At 43.9% G+C, this 17,607-nt stretch overlaps 1 protein-coding gene across 21 annotated transcripts in view; it reads left to right on the forward strand.

The window, feature by feature from the left end:
• USP48 (ubiquitin specific peptidase 48) overlaps positions 1-17,607 on the forward strand; it is a 105,322-nt gene that overhangs the window by 13,292 nt on the left and 74,423 nt on the right. For 18 of the 21 annotated variants that reach the window (XR_012424799.1, XR_012424803.1, XR_012424801.1 and 15 more), the window contains exons 2-3: positions 16,259-16,379; positions 17,340-17,496. Coding sequence is in view for 14 of the 21 variants with exons in the window: in XM_015441195.4 (XP_015296681.1) it covers positions 16,259-16,379; positions 17,340-17,496 (278 nt within the window). In the remaining 7 variants the exon portion in view is untranslated. Of the gene's footprint in view, positions 1-16,258; positions 16,380-17,079; positions 17,215-17,339; positions 17,497-17,607 lie in introns of all 21 variants that reach the window. The other 3 variants (XR_012424811.1, XM_074017677.1, XM_074017683.1) reach the window with 1 other exon arrangement.

Raw genomic sequence — 17,607 nt, forward strand, 5'->3', positions numbered from 1 at the left:
ACTGTACCCTCCCCCTCCTGGGTTCAAGTGATTCTTGTGCCTCAGCCACCTGAGTAGCTTGGATGTGCCACCGTGCCTGGCTAATTTTTTTGTATTGTTTAGTAGAGATGGGGTTTCACCATCTTGGCCAGGCTGGTCTTCAACTCCGGGCCTCAAGTGATCTGCCTCAGTGTCCCGTAGTGCTGGGATTACAGGAGTGAGGCACTGTACCCAGCTTGAAAATTTATTTTTTTACAAACAAAAAGCACACAAATCATAAGAATAACACTTGATTGGCTGGGTGCAGTGGCTTATCCCTGTAATCTCAAGGCTTAGGGAGGCCGAAGCATGCGAATCACCTGAGGTCAGGAGTTTGAGACAAGTCTGGCCAATATGGTGAAACCCCATCTCTACTAAAAATACAAAAAATTAGCAGGGCATGGTGGTGCGCGCCTGTAGTCCCAGCTACTCAGAAGGCTGAGGCAGGAGAACTGCTTGAACCTGGGAGGCAGAGGTTGCAGTGAGCCGAGATCATGCCACTGCACTCCAGCCTGGGCGACAGAGTGAGCTCTGTCTCAGAAAAAAAAATAAAAAGAGTAACATTTGATTGACTAATTATCACAAAACAAATTTATCTGTCATGTATCTACCACCAAGATCGAAACATTACTAACACTTCAAGACACCCTTATCTTCCATTTTTCTCCTACCAGTTACTACTACCTCTCTTCCTTGAAGGGAACCACTTACCCTTACTTTGAATTCAGCAGATTATTTTGCCTATGTTGAACTTTATGTATATAAATACATTGTCATTCCTTCTGCTTCTGTTTTCTTTCACTCAACTTTATAAGATTAATTTATGTGTAAGCAGTAGTGTGTTCACTTTTAGTGCTGTACAATTTTTTTTTTTTGGTGGGGGGTGAGGTCTCAATATGTTGCCCAGGCTGGTCTGGAACTCCTGGGCTCAAGCAATCTGCCCACTTCGGCCTCCGAAAGTGAAGGGATTATAAGCATGAGCCAATGAGACCAGCAGTGCTGTACGTTGTTTCAGTGTGTGAGTATATACTATATATTATATTCCTTTCTACTAGTGATGGTCATTTTGACTTTTCTGTGTATTTGGTCATTATGAATAAAGCTGCAGTGAACATTCTGCATATATATTTTAGTGTCTTTTTTGTTTTTTGTTTTTTGTTTTTTGATAACAGGATTTCACTTCATCACCCAGGCTGGAGTACATGGTGTGATCACAGCTCACTGCAGCCTCGACCTCTGTGGTCTGTCTAGGTGGTCCTCCCACTTCAGCTTCCCCAGTAGCTGAGACTACAGACACTCACCACCATGCTTGGCTAATTCAAAAATTTTTTGTAGGCCTGACACAGTGGCTTATGCCTTTAATCCCAGCATTTTGGGAGGCTGAGGTAGGTGGATCGCTTGAGGCCAGGAGTTTGAGACCAGCCTGGGGAACATGGCGAAAACCTGTCTCTACAAATATACAAAAATTAGCCAGATATGGTGGTGCATGCCTGTAATCCCAGCTACTTGGGAAGCTGAGGTGGGAGAATTGCTTGAACCTAGGAGGTAGAGGTTGCAGTGAGCTGAGATCTTGGCACTGCACTCTAGCCTGGGTGACAGCGAGACCCTGTCTCAAAAAAAAAATCTTTTCTGCTCCCCTCCCTCCTCCCACCTTCCACCCCCAAGTAAGACCCCAATGTCTGTTGTTCTCTTGTGTTCAAAGTTCTCATCATGTAGCTCCCATGAGATAAAGATTTAAAGATTTATCATCCTTAGGGTCCTAAATATTCTCCTGTGTTATTTTCTGTAAGTTGTATTGCTCTTTCTTTCTCTTTCTTTCTTTCTTTCTTTCTCTCTTTCTCTCTCTCTCTCTCTTTCTCTCTCTCTCTCTTTCTCTCTCTCTCTCTTTCTCTCTCTCTCTTTCTCTCTCTCTCTCCTTCCTTCCTTCCTTCCTTCCTTCCTTCCTTTCTTTCCTTCCTTTCCTTCCTTTCCTTCCTTTCCTTCCTTTCCTTCCTTTCCTTCCTTTCCTTCCTTTCCTTCTTTTCTTTTCTTTTCTTTTCTTTTCTTTTCTTTTCTTTTCTTTCTTCCTCTCCTCTCCTCTCCTCTCCTCTCCTCTCCTCTCCTCTCCTCTCCTCTCCTCTCCGTCTCCGTCTCCGTCTCCGTCTCCGTCTCCGTCTCCGTCTCCCTCTGTCACCCAGGCTGGAGTGCAGTGGCACAATCTCAGCTCACTGCAGGCTCTGCCTCCTGGGTTCACGCCATTCTCCTGGCTCAGCCTCCAGAGTAGCTGGGACTATAGGCGCCCACCACAACACCTGGCTAATTTTTTTGTGTGTTTTTAGTAGAGACGGGGTTTCACCATGTTAGCCAGGATGGTCTTGATCTCCTGACCTCATGATCCGCCTGCCTTGGCCTCCCAAAGTGCTGGAATTACAGGCGTGAGCCACCGTGCCTGGCCTGCTTTATCTTTCATGTTTAGACCTGGAGTTGACTCCTCATCAGTTGGGAAGTAAGATCATGGAATAATTTGAGGTTACTTGATCTCTATGACTTTAGCAAAGTAGCAGAGGATTGAATGACTGCGAATCTGATGTTAGCAAAAGCAACAACTCTAAGCAAAAGGAAGACATACATGGGGAAAACAAATACAATTACTTAAAATTAAATACATGACAAGACTGTGTGTGTTTTTTTTTTTTTTTTTTTTTTTTTGAGACGGAGTCTGGCTCTGTCGCCCAGGCTGGAGTGCAGTGGCCAGATCTCCGCTCACTGCAAGCCCCGCCTCCCGGGTTCGCGCAATTCTCCTGCCTCAGCCTCCCGAGCAGCTGGGACTACAGGCGCCCGCCACCTCGCCCGGCTTTTTTTTTTTTTTTTGTATTTTTAGTAGAGACGGGGTTTCACCGTGTTAGCCAGGATGGTCTCGATCTCCTGACCTCGTGATCCGCCCGTCTCGGCCTCCCAAAGTGCTGGGATTACAGGCTTGAGCCACCGTGCCCGGCCCTGTGTGTGTTTTAAAAAATGATATTGGGCCACGTGCGGTGGCTTATGCTAGTAATCCCAGCAGTTTGGGAGGCAAAGACGGGAGGATAACTTGAGGCCAGGAAGACCAGGCTGCACTGAGTTATGATTTTACTGCTGCACTACAGCCTGGCCAATAGAGCAAAACCCTGCCTCAAAACACAAACCAAAACCAAAACAATACTGTTTTATTACTACTAGCAGCAGTGTCCTGCATGGGTAGTGGGTATGCTGGGTTTAGGGTGTGTGGGAGCCATGAGGAGGAGATGGTGACTGAGAGCCTTGAAGGAAAGAGGGGGTGGGGCTTGACAGGGGCGGGGCTTAAAGGCAAGACCCAAGGGTTCCTTAGATTTGCTTCTAGGAATAGGTAGCCATGATAAAGCAGTCATGGCTTATGGTGAACTAGGGCCGTGGTGCCCATAAGATTAAGAAATTCTTCAGTCCGAGGTGAGGGAAACAAAAAAGATTAAGCCATTTTTGGAAATCTTAACTGCCTGTCACAGTTGAGGTGTAGTTTCTTCATCATGTGGTCAAGGACACCAGGGTCCTTGTGGTTCTGCGTGAGGGCAGCCAGTTCTGTATTCACAAAACTGAGGGGCTCCCCTTTTGGAGAGTTTGTGGTTGTGGCATCCTTTCCAGCATCCTCCTGGAAAACAGCGATCAGGAACTTGATGCGATGCTCAGTCTCTGTAGGGCTGGAGATTTTTTTCCATGTTGGAGTTGAGTGAGGTACCTGCTGAGACTTTTTTGTATTTTGCAAACTTTTTATACCTCATTCATTTCCCTTGGCTTCCTGAGGTAGCGATCTAATCATTAAGAAAAAATTAGCCTTGCATTTGGGACAATGTAAAAAAGAAGTACAGTAGAAGAAAAGCTTCATATTGGATCTAAACATTCTTATGTTTTCTGTGTGTTTGAAAAACTTTGTTTGTTTGTTTGTTTGTTTATGAGACAGTCTCACTCTGTTGCCCAGCCTGGAGTGCAGTGGGATGATCATAGCTCACTGCTGCCTTGAACTCCTAGGCTCCAGGAATGCTCCCTCCTTAGCCTCCCAAAGTGCTGGGATTACAGCTGTGAGCCACCGCATCCAACCTCCCCCAGAAAGGTGGAATCATTGCGCAATACTCCATTTTACATACCCTAAAGAACCATTTAACTGTTTGCTGTTGGGCATTTGTCTACCTGCCTTTGTCTTCTTGTTGTGTTCCTTGCCCCTCCTCCACTTCCTCTTCCTTTTTGTAAGGGAGGGAGGCTCTTTTTTTCATATTGAGAACATCTTATAAATAAATATTATCTGCCCATCTAATTATTTTCTTAGAAAAACATTGCGAAAATAGCATGAACATAATGTGTGTCGAAAAGGCTTTTGATATACATGACCTTTGCAGGGTTTTCTCCTACCAGCTGTGTGCAGTATATGAACGTTCCTGTCTTTGTGTTCTTGCCATCAGAGTATTAAATTGAACTCTTTTTGGCTGGGTGCGGTGGCTCACACCTGTAATCCCAGCACTTTGGGAGGCCGAGGCAGGCGGATCACAAGGTCAGGAGATCGAGACCAGCTTGACCAATATGGTGAAACTCCATCTGTACTAAAAATACAAAAATTAGCTGGGCGTGGTGGCGCATGCCTGTAATCCCAGCTACTCAGGAGGCTGAGGGAGGAGAATCGCTTGAACCCGGGAGGCGGAGGTTGTAGTGAGCCGAGATCACACCACTGCACTCCAGCCTGGTCAACAGAGGGGGATTCCTTCTCAAAAAAAAAAAGAAAAAGAAAAAGAAAATTTATAAGTAAATAATGGTATCTTGATTTCCAGTAAAATTGAAAGATACTCTGTGTGTGTGTGTGTGTGTGTGTGTTTTTTTTTTTTCCCAAGTGCTTGGCCAGTGTTTCCCAAATCGTATAAAGCTTGAGAAACATTTCAAATCATCCTTGGAGAACCAAGAAGTCCCACTGTAAGAAAAAAAAAATCGTTACAGTTTGAATAGCTAAATAATCCTCTTTAGACTGGGCACCTCCTTTTGACTTGCCAGTTAGTTCTCTCCTGCCCTGAACGTTTTCCCTTTAATACCAATTTGGGAGGTAGTGTTTTAGAAAGATTATAGACTGGGCATGGTGGTACACACCTGCAGTCTCAGCTATTCGGGAGGCTGAGGTGGGAGAATTGCTGGAGCCCAAGAATTTGAGTCCAGCCTGTGCAACACAGCAAGACCCTGTCTCTTAAAAAGAAAGTCGATTTCTAGTGTTTCCAAGTAGGCTCACCTTAAAAATCATTTTTGCTTTGCTGGTTCTCCTTTTTCTGTAGTGTTTGAATCCCAGTTTAGTGGGCCCTAACTTTGGAGGCTTGGAAAAAATTAAGTTATTTCATGTTTGCTAGGTTGATTGGATTCTTAAGCTTTAAAATATATTTAAGCCAGGTGCAGTGGGTCACGCCTGTAATCTCAGCATTTTGAGAGGCTGAGGTGGGTGGATCACTTCAGGTCAGGAGTTTGAGACCAGCCTGGCCAACCTGGTGAAACCCTATCTCCACTAAAAATACAAAAATTAGCCGAGCGTGGTGGTGCACGTTTGTAATCCCAGCCACTCAGGAAGCTGAAGCAGGAGAACTGCTTGAACTTGAGAGGTGGAGGTTGCGGTGAGCCGAGATCATGCCACTGCACCCCAGCCTGGTCAAGAGAGTGAGACTCTATCTCAAAAAAAAAAAAATATATATATATATATATATATATATATATTTAGGTTTTTTTTGAGTACTGACTATACTATTTAAAGGATTGCTAACAATTTAAGAAGCTTTCCATCTTTGATGTTTTATGTAACTTTGGTGTTGAGTTTTATTTTGCTTTGTCAGTTGCTTCCCAAACCTTTTATGCCCGACTTCTCTATACATATATGGCAGAGGAGTTCTAGGAAAATAGTACGTAAGTGCTAAGTGACCTCTTTGTGGTTGCTTTGTTTTTATTGTTTATTTGTTTTTTTGAGAGAGCCTTGTTCTGTCATCCAAGCTAGAGCTGGCTGACACGAGCAGCTCACTGTAGCCTCGACCTCCTGGGCTCAAACAGGTCCTCCTGTCTTAGCCTCCCCAATAGCTGGGACCACCCACATGTGCCACTCCACCTGGCTCATTAAAAAAATTTTTTTCTTTGTAGAGATAGGGTGTCACCATGTTGCCCAGGATGGCCTTGAACTCCTGGGCTCAAGCAATCCTGCCTTGGCCTCCAAAAGTGCTGGGATTACAGGCATGAGCCACCATGCGTGACCTGTTTTTAGATTTGCTTATTTCTCGCATGTCTAATTTATGAGACCTTGATACAGTAATGCCATGAGGCATTACATGAAAATCACTGTAAAGTTTTTAGTAACTAGAACCTAGAATTTATATTATCTTGGTTCTCCTTTATTTTCGCTTTCAGGAAAATCTGTACTTCAGTGTTTTAAGCACTTTGGGAGGCCAAGGTGGACAGATCACGAGGTCAGGAGATTGAGACCAGCCTGGCCAACATAGTGAAACCCCATCTCTACTAAAAATACAAAAATTAGCCGGGCACGGTGGGGTGTGCCTGTCGTCCCAGCTACTTGGGAGGCTGAGGCAGGAGAATCGCTTGAAAACGGGAGGCAGAGGTTGCAGTGAGCTGAGATTGAGCCACTGCACCACTGCACTCTAGCCTGGGCAACAGGGCGAGACTCCATCTCAAAAAAAAAAAGGTCCCCGGCACAGTGGCTCACGCCTATAATCCCAGGACTTCGGGAGGCTGAGGTGGGTGGATCACTTGAGTCAAGGAATTCTAGCCCAGCTTGCGCAATGAGGGTAAACCCCATCGCTACAAATAATACAAAAAAATAAAAAAAATTAGCTAGGTGCAGTGGTATGCCTGTGGTCCCAGCTGTTTGGAAGACTGAGGTGGGAAGATCACCTGAGCCTGGGAGTAGAGTATTATATACCCTGAGTGCCCAGGAGGCCATGGATTTTCTTTTGTTTTGTTTTTTGTTTTTTCTTGAGACAGAGTCTTGCTCTGTCACCCAGGCTGGAGTGCAGTGGCACGATCTTGACTCACTGCAACCTCCACCTCCTGGGTTCAAGCGATTCTCCTGCCTCAGCCTCTCAAGTAGCTGGGATTATAGATTTCTGCCACCACGCCGGCTAATTTTTGTATTTGTAGTAGAGACAAGGTTTTGCCATGTTGGCCAGGCTGGTCTCGAAGTCCTGACCTCAAGTGATCCACCCATCTCAGCTTCCCAAAGTGCCAGGATTACAGGCATGAGTCTCAAGAGGCTGGGGCAGGAGAATCTCTTGAACCAGTTAGGTAGAGGTCGCAGTGCACTCCAGCCTGGGCAATGGAATGAGACTCCATCTCATAAATAAATAAATAAAAACTAAGAAACTAAGAGGTGATGAGGAAGAAGAAGCAGAACATCTGTAAATGACCACTTGGAGTGAAATCCCTACCCCCTTTCCCATTCAAAGGATGAATCTTTGAACTGCATAGCCACTGTGAAATCTTTGATTATAAATTTTCCACTCATCGTGCATACTCTTAAATGACAGATCCTTGGAGATCTACCAAAACAGAACTGAAAGTGTATCTCCTACCTATAGTCAATATATTATAGAAGAAACTTACTCTTTCATACCCTTTGATACCTAGCCTACTACTTTTCTACTCTCCGAACACAAATTTTGATTTGTGGAAAATTGTTTTTTTTTTTGCTGTGTCACCCAGGCTAGGGTGCAGTACCATAATCTCGGCTCACTGCAACCTCTGCCTCCCGGGTTCAAGTGATTCTCGTGACAGCTTCTGGAGTAGCTGGGATTACAGGCATTCGCCTCCACACCCAGCTAATTTTTATATTTTTAGTAGAAGTTTAGTAGGGTTTTGCCATGTTGGCCAGGCTGGTCTTGAGCTCATGGCCTCAAGTGACCCTCCCCCCTCAGCCTTTCAAAGTGCTGAGACTATGGGTGTGAGCCACTGCATCCAGCCTGGAAAATCGTTTTGTTACAATTTTGAGCATCATTCCAGATTTCTCCTTTTCTTTCTTGCCTGTCGCATCTTATTAGTCCCCAGGTTCTATTGATTTATTCCCATCAATATGCTTGAACTTCCTCCGTTCCTATTCCCACTGAATTGGCTTTTTTTTTGGAGATGGAGTCTCACTTTGTCGCCCAGGCTGGAGTGCAGTGGGATCTCGGCTAACTGCAACCTTGGCTTCCTGGTTTCAAACGATTCTTCTGTCTCAGGTGATCCGCCCACCTCAGCCTTCCAAGGGCTAGGATTACAGGCATGAGCCGCCGCACCCGGCCTGAATTGGCTTTTTAAGACCTCATCTTCCACGAGAAAAATTGTTAGTTATGTCTCACACCTTGTTTAGCTTTGGGGTTATGTCTCATGCCTTGTTCAGCTTCAGGCTGTCATTATTACTATTATTACTATTTTTTGAGACAGAGTCTTGCTCTGTCACTCAGACTTGAATGCAGTGGTGTGATCTCGGCTCACTGCAACCTCCGCCTCCTGGGTTCAAGCGAGTCTTCTGCCAGTCTCTGAAGTAGGTGGTACTATAGTCGCACGCCACCATGCCTGGCTAATGTTTGAATTTTTAGTAGAGACAGGATTTCACCATATTGGCCAGGCTGGTCTCGAACTCCTGACCTCAAGTGATCCGCCTGCCTCAGCTTCCCAAAATGCTGGGATTACAGACGTGAGTCACCGCGCCGGGCCCGGTCTGTCCTTTTTAGTGCTGCCAAAGTGTATCTCTGGCCTAAAATCACAGCAGATGTCTGCCTAGCACATCATAACCAAACCTTTTGGAGCCTATCCTCTGCCTAACACTTTCCTGTTCTCATCTAGTGCAGTCTTGGAACAAAGTACCCATTAGGGTTATCTGAATTCCTTATTGTGCTGTGGCATTGCCAATGTGCTGTTATTACTCAAGTTTTGTGGACATGTGCCCAGAAGTAGAATTATTGAAACAAAAACGTTGGTGTCATTTAACATTTTTGGGATATTTTCTTTAGGTATTTTCCCTGCAGGGTTATATGATATTTTGATTTATAAGAAATATATGCTTAGTCTTTGTACTACTTCTGGCACAGCTCCTAAAACCTTTGGAATCTCCAAAGTGACTAAGTGTCTTTTTGTATGCTAATGAAATGACTGATGGCTGGGAGCTCTTAGTAGCCTCCAGACAGAGGCTGGTTGCCAGGAGAACCAACCGCTTGATGAGAGGGTTAGAACTTTTATTCTGACCTCTGGGAGGGGAGAGGAGCTAAAGGTTGTTGATCTCCGGTGGCCAATGATTCAATCAGTCATGCCTGTGTAATCAAGTCTTTTCTTTTTTTTTTTTTATTTTTTATTTTGAGACAGAGTGTCACTCTGTTGCCCAGGCTGGTGTGCAGTGGCATGATCTCGGCTCACTGCCACCTCCGCCTCCCGGGTTCAAGCAATTCTCTGCCTCAGTCTCCAAAGTAGCTGAGATTACAAGCGCCTGCCACCATGCCCGGCTAAGTTTTGTATTTTTAGTAGAGTCAGGGTTTCACCATCTTGGCCAGGTTTGTCTTGAACTCCTGACCTCATGATCCACCAGCCTCGGCCTCCCAAAGTGCTGGGATTACAGGCATGAGCCCCACTGGGCCCGGGCTTTTTAAAATTTTTTTTTGGAGATAGGGTCTCTCTCTGATGCCCAGGCTGGAGTGCAGTGGTGTGATTTCAGCTCACTGCAACCTCTGCCTCCGGAGTTCAAACAATTCTCTTATCTCAGCTTCTTGAGCAGCTGGGACTACAGGCATGTGCCACCACGCCCGGCTAATTTTTTGTATTTTTAGTAAAGACGGTTTTTTGCCATGTTGGCCTGGCTGGTGACAAATTCCTGGCCTCAAGTGATCTGCCTGCCTCAGCCTCTCGAAATGCTGGGACTACAGGTGTGAACCACTGCTCCCTGACACTGTCTTATATTTTGTGAAACACTCAGCCTCCTTGATCTGTCTTTATAGTTGATAGACACAAGTACACAAAACTATTTTTCTACTGTAAGGAAATTGGCATACATACACATGATGATAAATGATCCTTGACACCTGGGGCCTACTCTAATGAGGGATAAAATGGAGTTAGGGGCATTGGAGAATGACGAATGGGAGAGGCTACAGCCCTCTGTAGTTGGCATTCTGCTGTTCTGCTAAGGCTGGCTTTAGAAATAACAGCTTATAATTAGAACTGTGATTTGTGTCTGTACTTTTCTTTTCTTTTCTGACACAGAGTTTCTCTCTAGTTGACCAGGCTGGAGTGCAGTGGCGTGATCTCGGCTCACTGCAACCTCCGCCTCCCGGATTCAAGCGATTCTCCTGCCTCAGCCTCCTGAGTAGCTGGGATTACAGGCATGTGCCGCCATGCCCGGCTAATTTTTTGTATATTTAGTAGAGACGGGGTTTCTCCATGTTGGTCAGGCTGGGCTCAAACTCCTGACCTCAGTGATCCGCCCGCTTTGGCTTCCCAAAGTGTTGGGATTATAGGCGTGAGCCACTGCGCCCGGCTGTTATTTGTGTGTGTTAAGTAGATTCTTTACCTCTCCAAGTAAGAGAACAAACACAACACCGCCCCCCCTCCCCCCGCCCCGCCTCATATTGGGCTGTGTATGAAAGGCTTAGCAACAATTTAGACATTTAGAAAGTCCAAGCCTTTTTAATGCAAAGCACCGCCTTTGGCTTTTTGGTTCCCACCTGAAGTGTGGCCATAGAGGCTCGGAAGCCATAGGTTTGGCCGGGGGTGGTAGGCTATCACAGGTCACCTGCACTTGGCATTCTGCTGTGATGGTGTTCTAGCCAACTGAAGACTTACTCAGTAATACCTAGCAAGCAATTAAGAAAATTTAAAAAGAACAACGCCAGTGTTCTGGGGCCTAATAATACAGATTGCTCCCAGCTTCTCATAGTAGCTTTTGAAAGTCTTATTGTGGTAATATTTAGGCCATAGGTTGTGTTTGCCTTTTGATGCCAGCTTTAGAACCAGTTAAGTATGCGTGATTTTTGGGTGGGGAGTGGTAGAGGTGAGGCCAGGGAGAGCCTACCTTTTGTTCATTGTCTGAATTATTTTGCTATCAGGAACTGAAAACTAAAATCTGACCAGATCCACTGGAACTATTTTCTGAGAATCATGTATGTGTTTGACCCATGGGAGTGTCTGCCTCCCCAGCCAAGTCATGTGAAACATGTTTACCACCCACTTGTCCAAGAGGAGGGAGTGAACAAACAAGACTTGATGTTACGCCTTTGAAAAGCAGAGTTGAACGAATTGATAAAATAAGTGCCTACTTTGTTTTAGAGGTGTGTTTTCACCATGGTTACTGACACTGTTTTTTCCTATCTCCCAAAGACCCTTGAGAGAGTCCATTGCCACTAGCTGTAGTTTTCTTTCAAAAGAACCTTCCTAATATATCCTTGTCACTGTTCCCAGGAAAGATTTTATGTTACTTTTCTCAGTCCCAGAATCAGCGTTCTTTTCTTTTCTTTTTTCTTTTCTTTTCTTTCTTTTTTTTTGAGACAGAGTCTCGCTCTGTTGCCCAGCCTGACTGGAATGCAGTGGTGCGATCACAGCTCACTGCAAAGCCCCGTCTCCCTGGTTCAAGCGATTCTCTTACCTCAGCCTCCTGAGTAGCTGGGATTACACGCATACACCACCACGCTTGGCAAATTTTTGTATTTTTAGTAGAGACGGGGTTTTGCCATGTTGGCCGGGCTGGTCTTAAACTCCTGACCTCAAGTGATCTGCCCACCTTGGCCTCCCAAAGTGCTGGGATTAGAGGCAGGAGCCACCGTGCCTGGTCAGTTTTGTTTCTTTAACTCTTTTATAGTAGACCTTTCCCATTAGAGGTAAGTTATAAGCACTAAAAACCCTAGCTGCTTCTCCCCACAGTGGATGGGTTCTACTTTTATTTCATTAATAAGCTTTTTTCCCTCCTGGCTTTGACATAAGCTAACAAGACTGTTCTTAAATTGGTCGAACTTCAGTTTTCATTTTTATTATTTCAAAAGTTTTAAAATAGAGACAGGGTCTCACTTTGTTGCCCAGGCTGTAGTGCAGTGGCTGTTCACAGGTGCAATCATAGTTCATTGTAGCCTCCAACTCCTGGGCTTAGGCCATCTTCTGCCTGAGCCTCCTGAATAGCTGGCATTTTAAGCGTGTGCCACAACACCCAGCTTCATTTTTATATTTTAGAAGACAGTATGTTTAAACAGAACATTAAAACAATTATTTACTTATTTTTGGAATATGTAGTACATTTTATTGTTCAAAGCCTGAAAGATATAAAAGGGATGGGGTCAGCCTGGGCAACATGGCGAGACCCTGTCTCTACAAAAAAAAATTAAAAAATTATCCAGGAATGGTGGCATGCACCTGTGGTCCCAGCTACTCCAGAGGCTGAGGCTGGAGGATCATTTAAGTCCAGGATGTAGAGGCTGCAATGAGCCATGAATGTGCCACTTCAGTGTGGGAGTCTCAAAAAAAAAAAAAAAAAGGAAGTTCAGAGTGTTGTTTACTTCTGACTTACATCTGGCAAGTACAGAGATAATCTTTGCCGATAAAGTTGTTTCCACTTTATAGCATACTTTTCTATCTAAACAAACAGGTGTGTTTACCCCATTTGTAAATTTTTAAAAATGGCAACATTTTGTACCTTCCTTTTTTTTTTTTAAGACAAAGTTTCACGCTTGATGCCCAGGCTGGCGTGCGGTGGCATGATCTCACCACAACGTCCACCTCCCAGGCTCAAGCAATTCTCCTGCCTCAGCCTCTCGACTAGCTGGGATTAACAGGCATGCGCCGCCATGCCCGGCTGATTTTGTATTTTTAGTAGAAACAGGGTTTCTCCATGTTGGTCAGGCTGGTCTTGAAATCGTGACCTCAGTTTATCCGCCTGCCTCAGCCTCCCAAAGTGCTGGGATGCACCATGCCTGGCCCACCTTCCTTTTTTCAACTAATGATACCGTTATATATCACAACATTAAAAACTTTCCCTACCTTTTTATTTATTAATTATTATTTTTATTTTTTTTGAGATGGAGTTTCGCTCTTGTTTCCCAGGCTGGAGTACAGTGGCATGATCTCAGCTCACTGTAGCCTCCACCTTCCAGTTTCAAGTGATTTCTCCTGCCTCAGCCTCCTGGGTAGCTGGGATTACAGGCGCCCTCCACCACACCTGGCTAATTTTTGTATTTTTAGTAGAGATGAGGTTTTACCATGGTGGCCAGGCTGGTCTCGAACTCCTGACCTTGTGATCCACCCACCTGGGCCTTCCAGAATGCTGGGATTACAGGCATGAGCCACTGTGCCCGGCCTACCTTTTTATTTTATGACAGCAGTAGTTTTTAATTGTTTGGTTATATTGTAATTTATTTTATTACTTCCATATGAATTTCCAGTCTTTTACTGTTACCGGTAATCCTTTAGTGGGCATCCTACAGAGATGCGCAGAACTTTGTCCTGTAATGTTCCAGTATAGCAAAAGAAAAGCTAAGCGTATGTTACATTCAGTTGTGTCTCTTCGGTTTCCTTTAATCTGGAACGGTTAGTGGATCTTTCTTTGTATTTCATGACAGTGACTTATTTTGTAGAAAGTCCCTTGAGTTGGTTTGGTCTAATGTTTCCTCATGATTCAATTAAGGCCATGCATTTTTGGCCAGAACATCACAGAAGGGATTCTGTGCTGTGCATTATACCAGAAGGTGTGTGGTGTCAATTAGATTCATTACTGGGTGTGTTAAATTTAAGTATTTGGTTAAGGTGGTGTCTGCCAGGTTTCTCCACTGAACGTTACTATCTTTCCCTTTGTAATTAACTTGTGCTGAGATACTTTGAGACATTGTAAATGTTGTTATTTCTCCAACTTGCCTACTTTAGCATCCATGATGATTCTTGCCTGATTCTTTTTCTTTTCTGAATCTGATGTATGTCAAATGGAGATTTTTAATTCTGTCGTTCCTTCCACTTTGGTAGTTGGTTTTTTCCTAAAAGGAAGAGATTTTTCTTCCATCCATCTCACCATGAAGTGATGGATTCTTACTTTATACTATTGCTTATTTTGTTGCTAAATTTTGTTGCCAAATTTGACCAGTGGGACCTCCCCTTCCAGCCAACTCTTGTGTTCTTTTAACATGTCTCCATCACTCTTTCAGTACATCCTTTTAGGACTGGGTAAGATGTTGTAGGTTCATTTTCTAATTTCACTGACTGCCCTGGCCTTGGAATCAGCCATTTATTTCTCCAAGGAGCACTGGATTCTTTTTTTTTTTTTTTGAGACGGAGTCTCGCTCTGTCGCCCAGGCTGGAGTGCAGTGGCCGGATCTCAGCTAACTGCAAGCTCCGCCTCCCAGGTTCACGCCATTCTCCTGCCTCAGCCTCCCGAGCAGCTGGGACTACAGGCGCCCGCCACCTCGCCCAGCTAGTTTTTTTGTATTTTTTAGTAGAGACGGGGTTTCACCGTGTTAGCCAGGATGGTCTCGATCTCCTGACGTCGTGATCCGCCCACCTCGGCCTCCCAAAGTGCTGGGATTACAGGCTTGAGCCACCGCGCCCGGCCAGCACTGGATTCTTTTACTGGATAATATTTAGAAGTCAGGATCTGTGTTTCAGAATTATTAACCCATGTCTCTATGGAAAAGAAGCCTACTAATTAGAGCTGGATATTTGTTCCTTTTGTCTTTAGCCAGAGGGTACTACTAAATGAGCTTGATGACTGTTCAAGTTACTTTGGTCAGTCACACCCCTCCCCCACTCCTGCCTTCCCTTCAGTCTGGATCTTTTAGTTAGTTGAAATATGTTTTCTGTTTTGAATTTAGTTAGGGTTCCTGACATCCTTGTTGATTTTTTTTTTTTTTTTTGAGACAGAGTCTCGCTCTGTTGCCCATGCTGGAGTACAGTGGCGCAATCTCGACTCACTGCAACCTCCACCTCCTGGGTTCAAGCAATTCTCCTGCATCAACCTTCAGTCTTCAGCCTGTAGCTGGAATTACAGACGTGTACCACCATGCCTGGCTAATTTTTGTATTTCTAGTAGAGACAGGGTTTCACCATGTTGGCCAGGCTGGTCTCAAACTCCTGACCTCAAGTGATCCTCTTGCCTTGGCCTCCCAAAGGACTGGGATTACAGGCGTGGGCCACCATGCCTAGCCAGTTGATTTATTTTCGTTTGTGTGCGTGCGTGAAGTAGTATGAGAAACACTCACATGGTCCCAAATTGTGCATTATACGAAAAGGTACATTTCCTTTTCATTCGTTCATTCATTCATTTTTTCCGAGACAGAGTATTGTTCTGTCGCTCATGCCAGGGTGTAGTGGTGCAGTCTTGGCTCCCTGCAACCTCCGTGTCCCGGGTTCAAGCGATTCTCCTGCCTCAACCTCCCAAGTAGCTGGATTACAGGCCCGCACCGCCACACCTGGCTAATTTCTGTATTTTTAGTAGAGACAGGGTTTCAGGCTGGTCTCGAACTCCTGACCTTGTTATCCACCTGCTTTGGCCTCCCAAAGTGCTGGGATTACAGGTGTGAGCCACCGTGCCTCCGGCCAAAAAGGTACATTTTTTTTTTAACCTTATTCCCACTCATGCTCTGTAGGTAACCAGTTTCATTAGTCTCTGGTTTTTCCTTTCTGTGTTTCTTTTTGTTCAAAATAAGCCAATATATGTGCACATGTATTTTCTTATATATTTCTTACATATAACAGTATACTACAGATACTCCTTTGCATTTTGCTTTTTTTACTTAATAATGTGTCCTGGATTTATAAATTACTTCATATCTGTTCATAGAGATCTTTTTCATGCTGTGTGTGTATGTTTTTTTTTGCGTGTGTGTGTGTTTTACAGTTGCATAGTACTCTGCCATATAGATGTACCATATCGTCTGTGTTTGGGCATTTCAGTGGCTTCCAATATTTTGTGATTAACAGACAGTGCTGTAATAAATAACCTTATGCATGAGATTTTGCGTTGTTGGAGGTATAGCCTAAGGAAGGATAAATCCTCAGAAATGAGATTGCTAGGTCTAAAGGTAGTTGTCTATGTAGTTTTGTCAGCAAGTGCATTTCTTCCAGCAGGATATGCATGCTTGCTTCTCGACAGCCTCAAAAAATGAGTGTCTTATACTTTCTCAGTTTTGCTAATTTATAGGTGAGAAGTGGTATCTCATTGTAGTTTTAATTTGTTTGTCTCTCATGAAACTATGGTCTTTTAAAAGTTAAACTTTTTTTTTTTTTTCCTTAGACGAAACTGCAAAGGAAATCCGAATTGCTTGGTTGGTATTGGTGAGCATATTTGGTTAGGAGAAATAGATGAAAATAGTTTTCATAACATCGATGATCCCAACTGTGAGAGGAGAAAAAAGGTAAACCATCATTTTTTTAAGCGATTGCTATTATGCTATTTTTTTGTTTTTGTTTTTGCTTTTGTTTTGGGCCTGTGATCAGAAAGCTCTACTGATTTCAGGTAACCTGTGCAGCTTTAAGATAAGTAGTAGAACTTAAGGCTCTAAGCCACTTGAATTGGAACACTTCTTAATGATATGCTTTAGAACAGGCAGCTGCGTAATTCAGTAAGCCTTTAAATAATAGTTTTAGTTTGAATGCTGATTCTATGTTTGCTTTAACATTGCATGTTTTATTTCGAAATCTTAAAGCCTCTTTAAAGGAGATGGTAATTCAAGGGAACAAACTCACGATGATAGCATTTTGCTTTCTAGGGCTTGTATTTTATATATAATTTTGCTTTTTAAAAATATACATTAAATTTTCTAAACATAAAGCTTAGCGTTCACGAAATAGCCAAGTTTGTTGTATAGATATTTTAATAAAAGAATAATTCTTTGTAAGGTCAGGAATTCCCAACCTTATCTTTGGAAAAAGTTGCAGCCAGTTCCCTCTACCACCCCCAATCTTGAAAATCTCTAGAATATAAAGGAAGTTTTCTGCATAAGTTTTACTTGGTCATTCTACTGAATGCTGGCAGTTTAGATATACAGCAAACATAAAACCTATGTACGCTTTTTCAAAACCGATCTTTTCTAGAATCCACTGTTCTAATTTTAGATTTAAGTGGCTGGAGAAGACGATATGCTAGAGATGAGCAGTGATGCTGTCCGAAGTCTTTTTCACTCCTGTGGTCAACCCAAAATGGGGCTTTCATGAAAATTATGCCCTACTTCCAGCCAAGAGAAACTTAAGGTGGCTATACCATGTTGGTTGTGACGGTCTTACAAATTTTTAATCTGAAAATTTAAGAATAATGCTTAGAAATGTGTTGTTTAAAGGACAGTGGATTTTATAATGATAAATTTTGTATTTTGTAGAACTCGTTTGTGGGCCTGACTAACCTCGGAGCCACTTGTTACGTCAACACATTTCTTCAGGTGTGGTTTCTCAACTTGGAGCTTCGGCAGGCACTCTACTTATGTCCAAGCACTTGTAGTGACTACGTGTTGGGAGACGGCATCCAAGAAGAAAAAGGTGGGTGAAAGGGGTGGGGGAGAGCTCTCTTCCTGAATTGAGTCTTACTCTGTTTCCCAAGCTGGAGTGCAGTGGCGCCATCTTGGCTCACTGCAGCCTCTGCCTCCTGCA

The sequence above is a fragment of the Macaca fascicularis genome, chromosome 1 (assembly GCF_037993035.2).
Source record: "Macaca fascicularis isolate 582-1 chromosome 1, T2T-MFA8v1.1".
Lineage (NCBI taxonomy): Eukaryota > Metazoa > Chordata > Mammalia > Primates > Cercopithecidae > Macaca > Macaca fascicularis.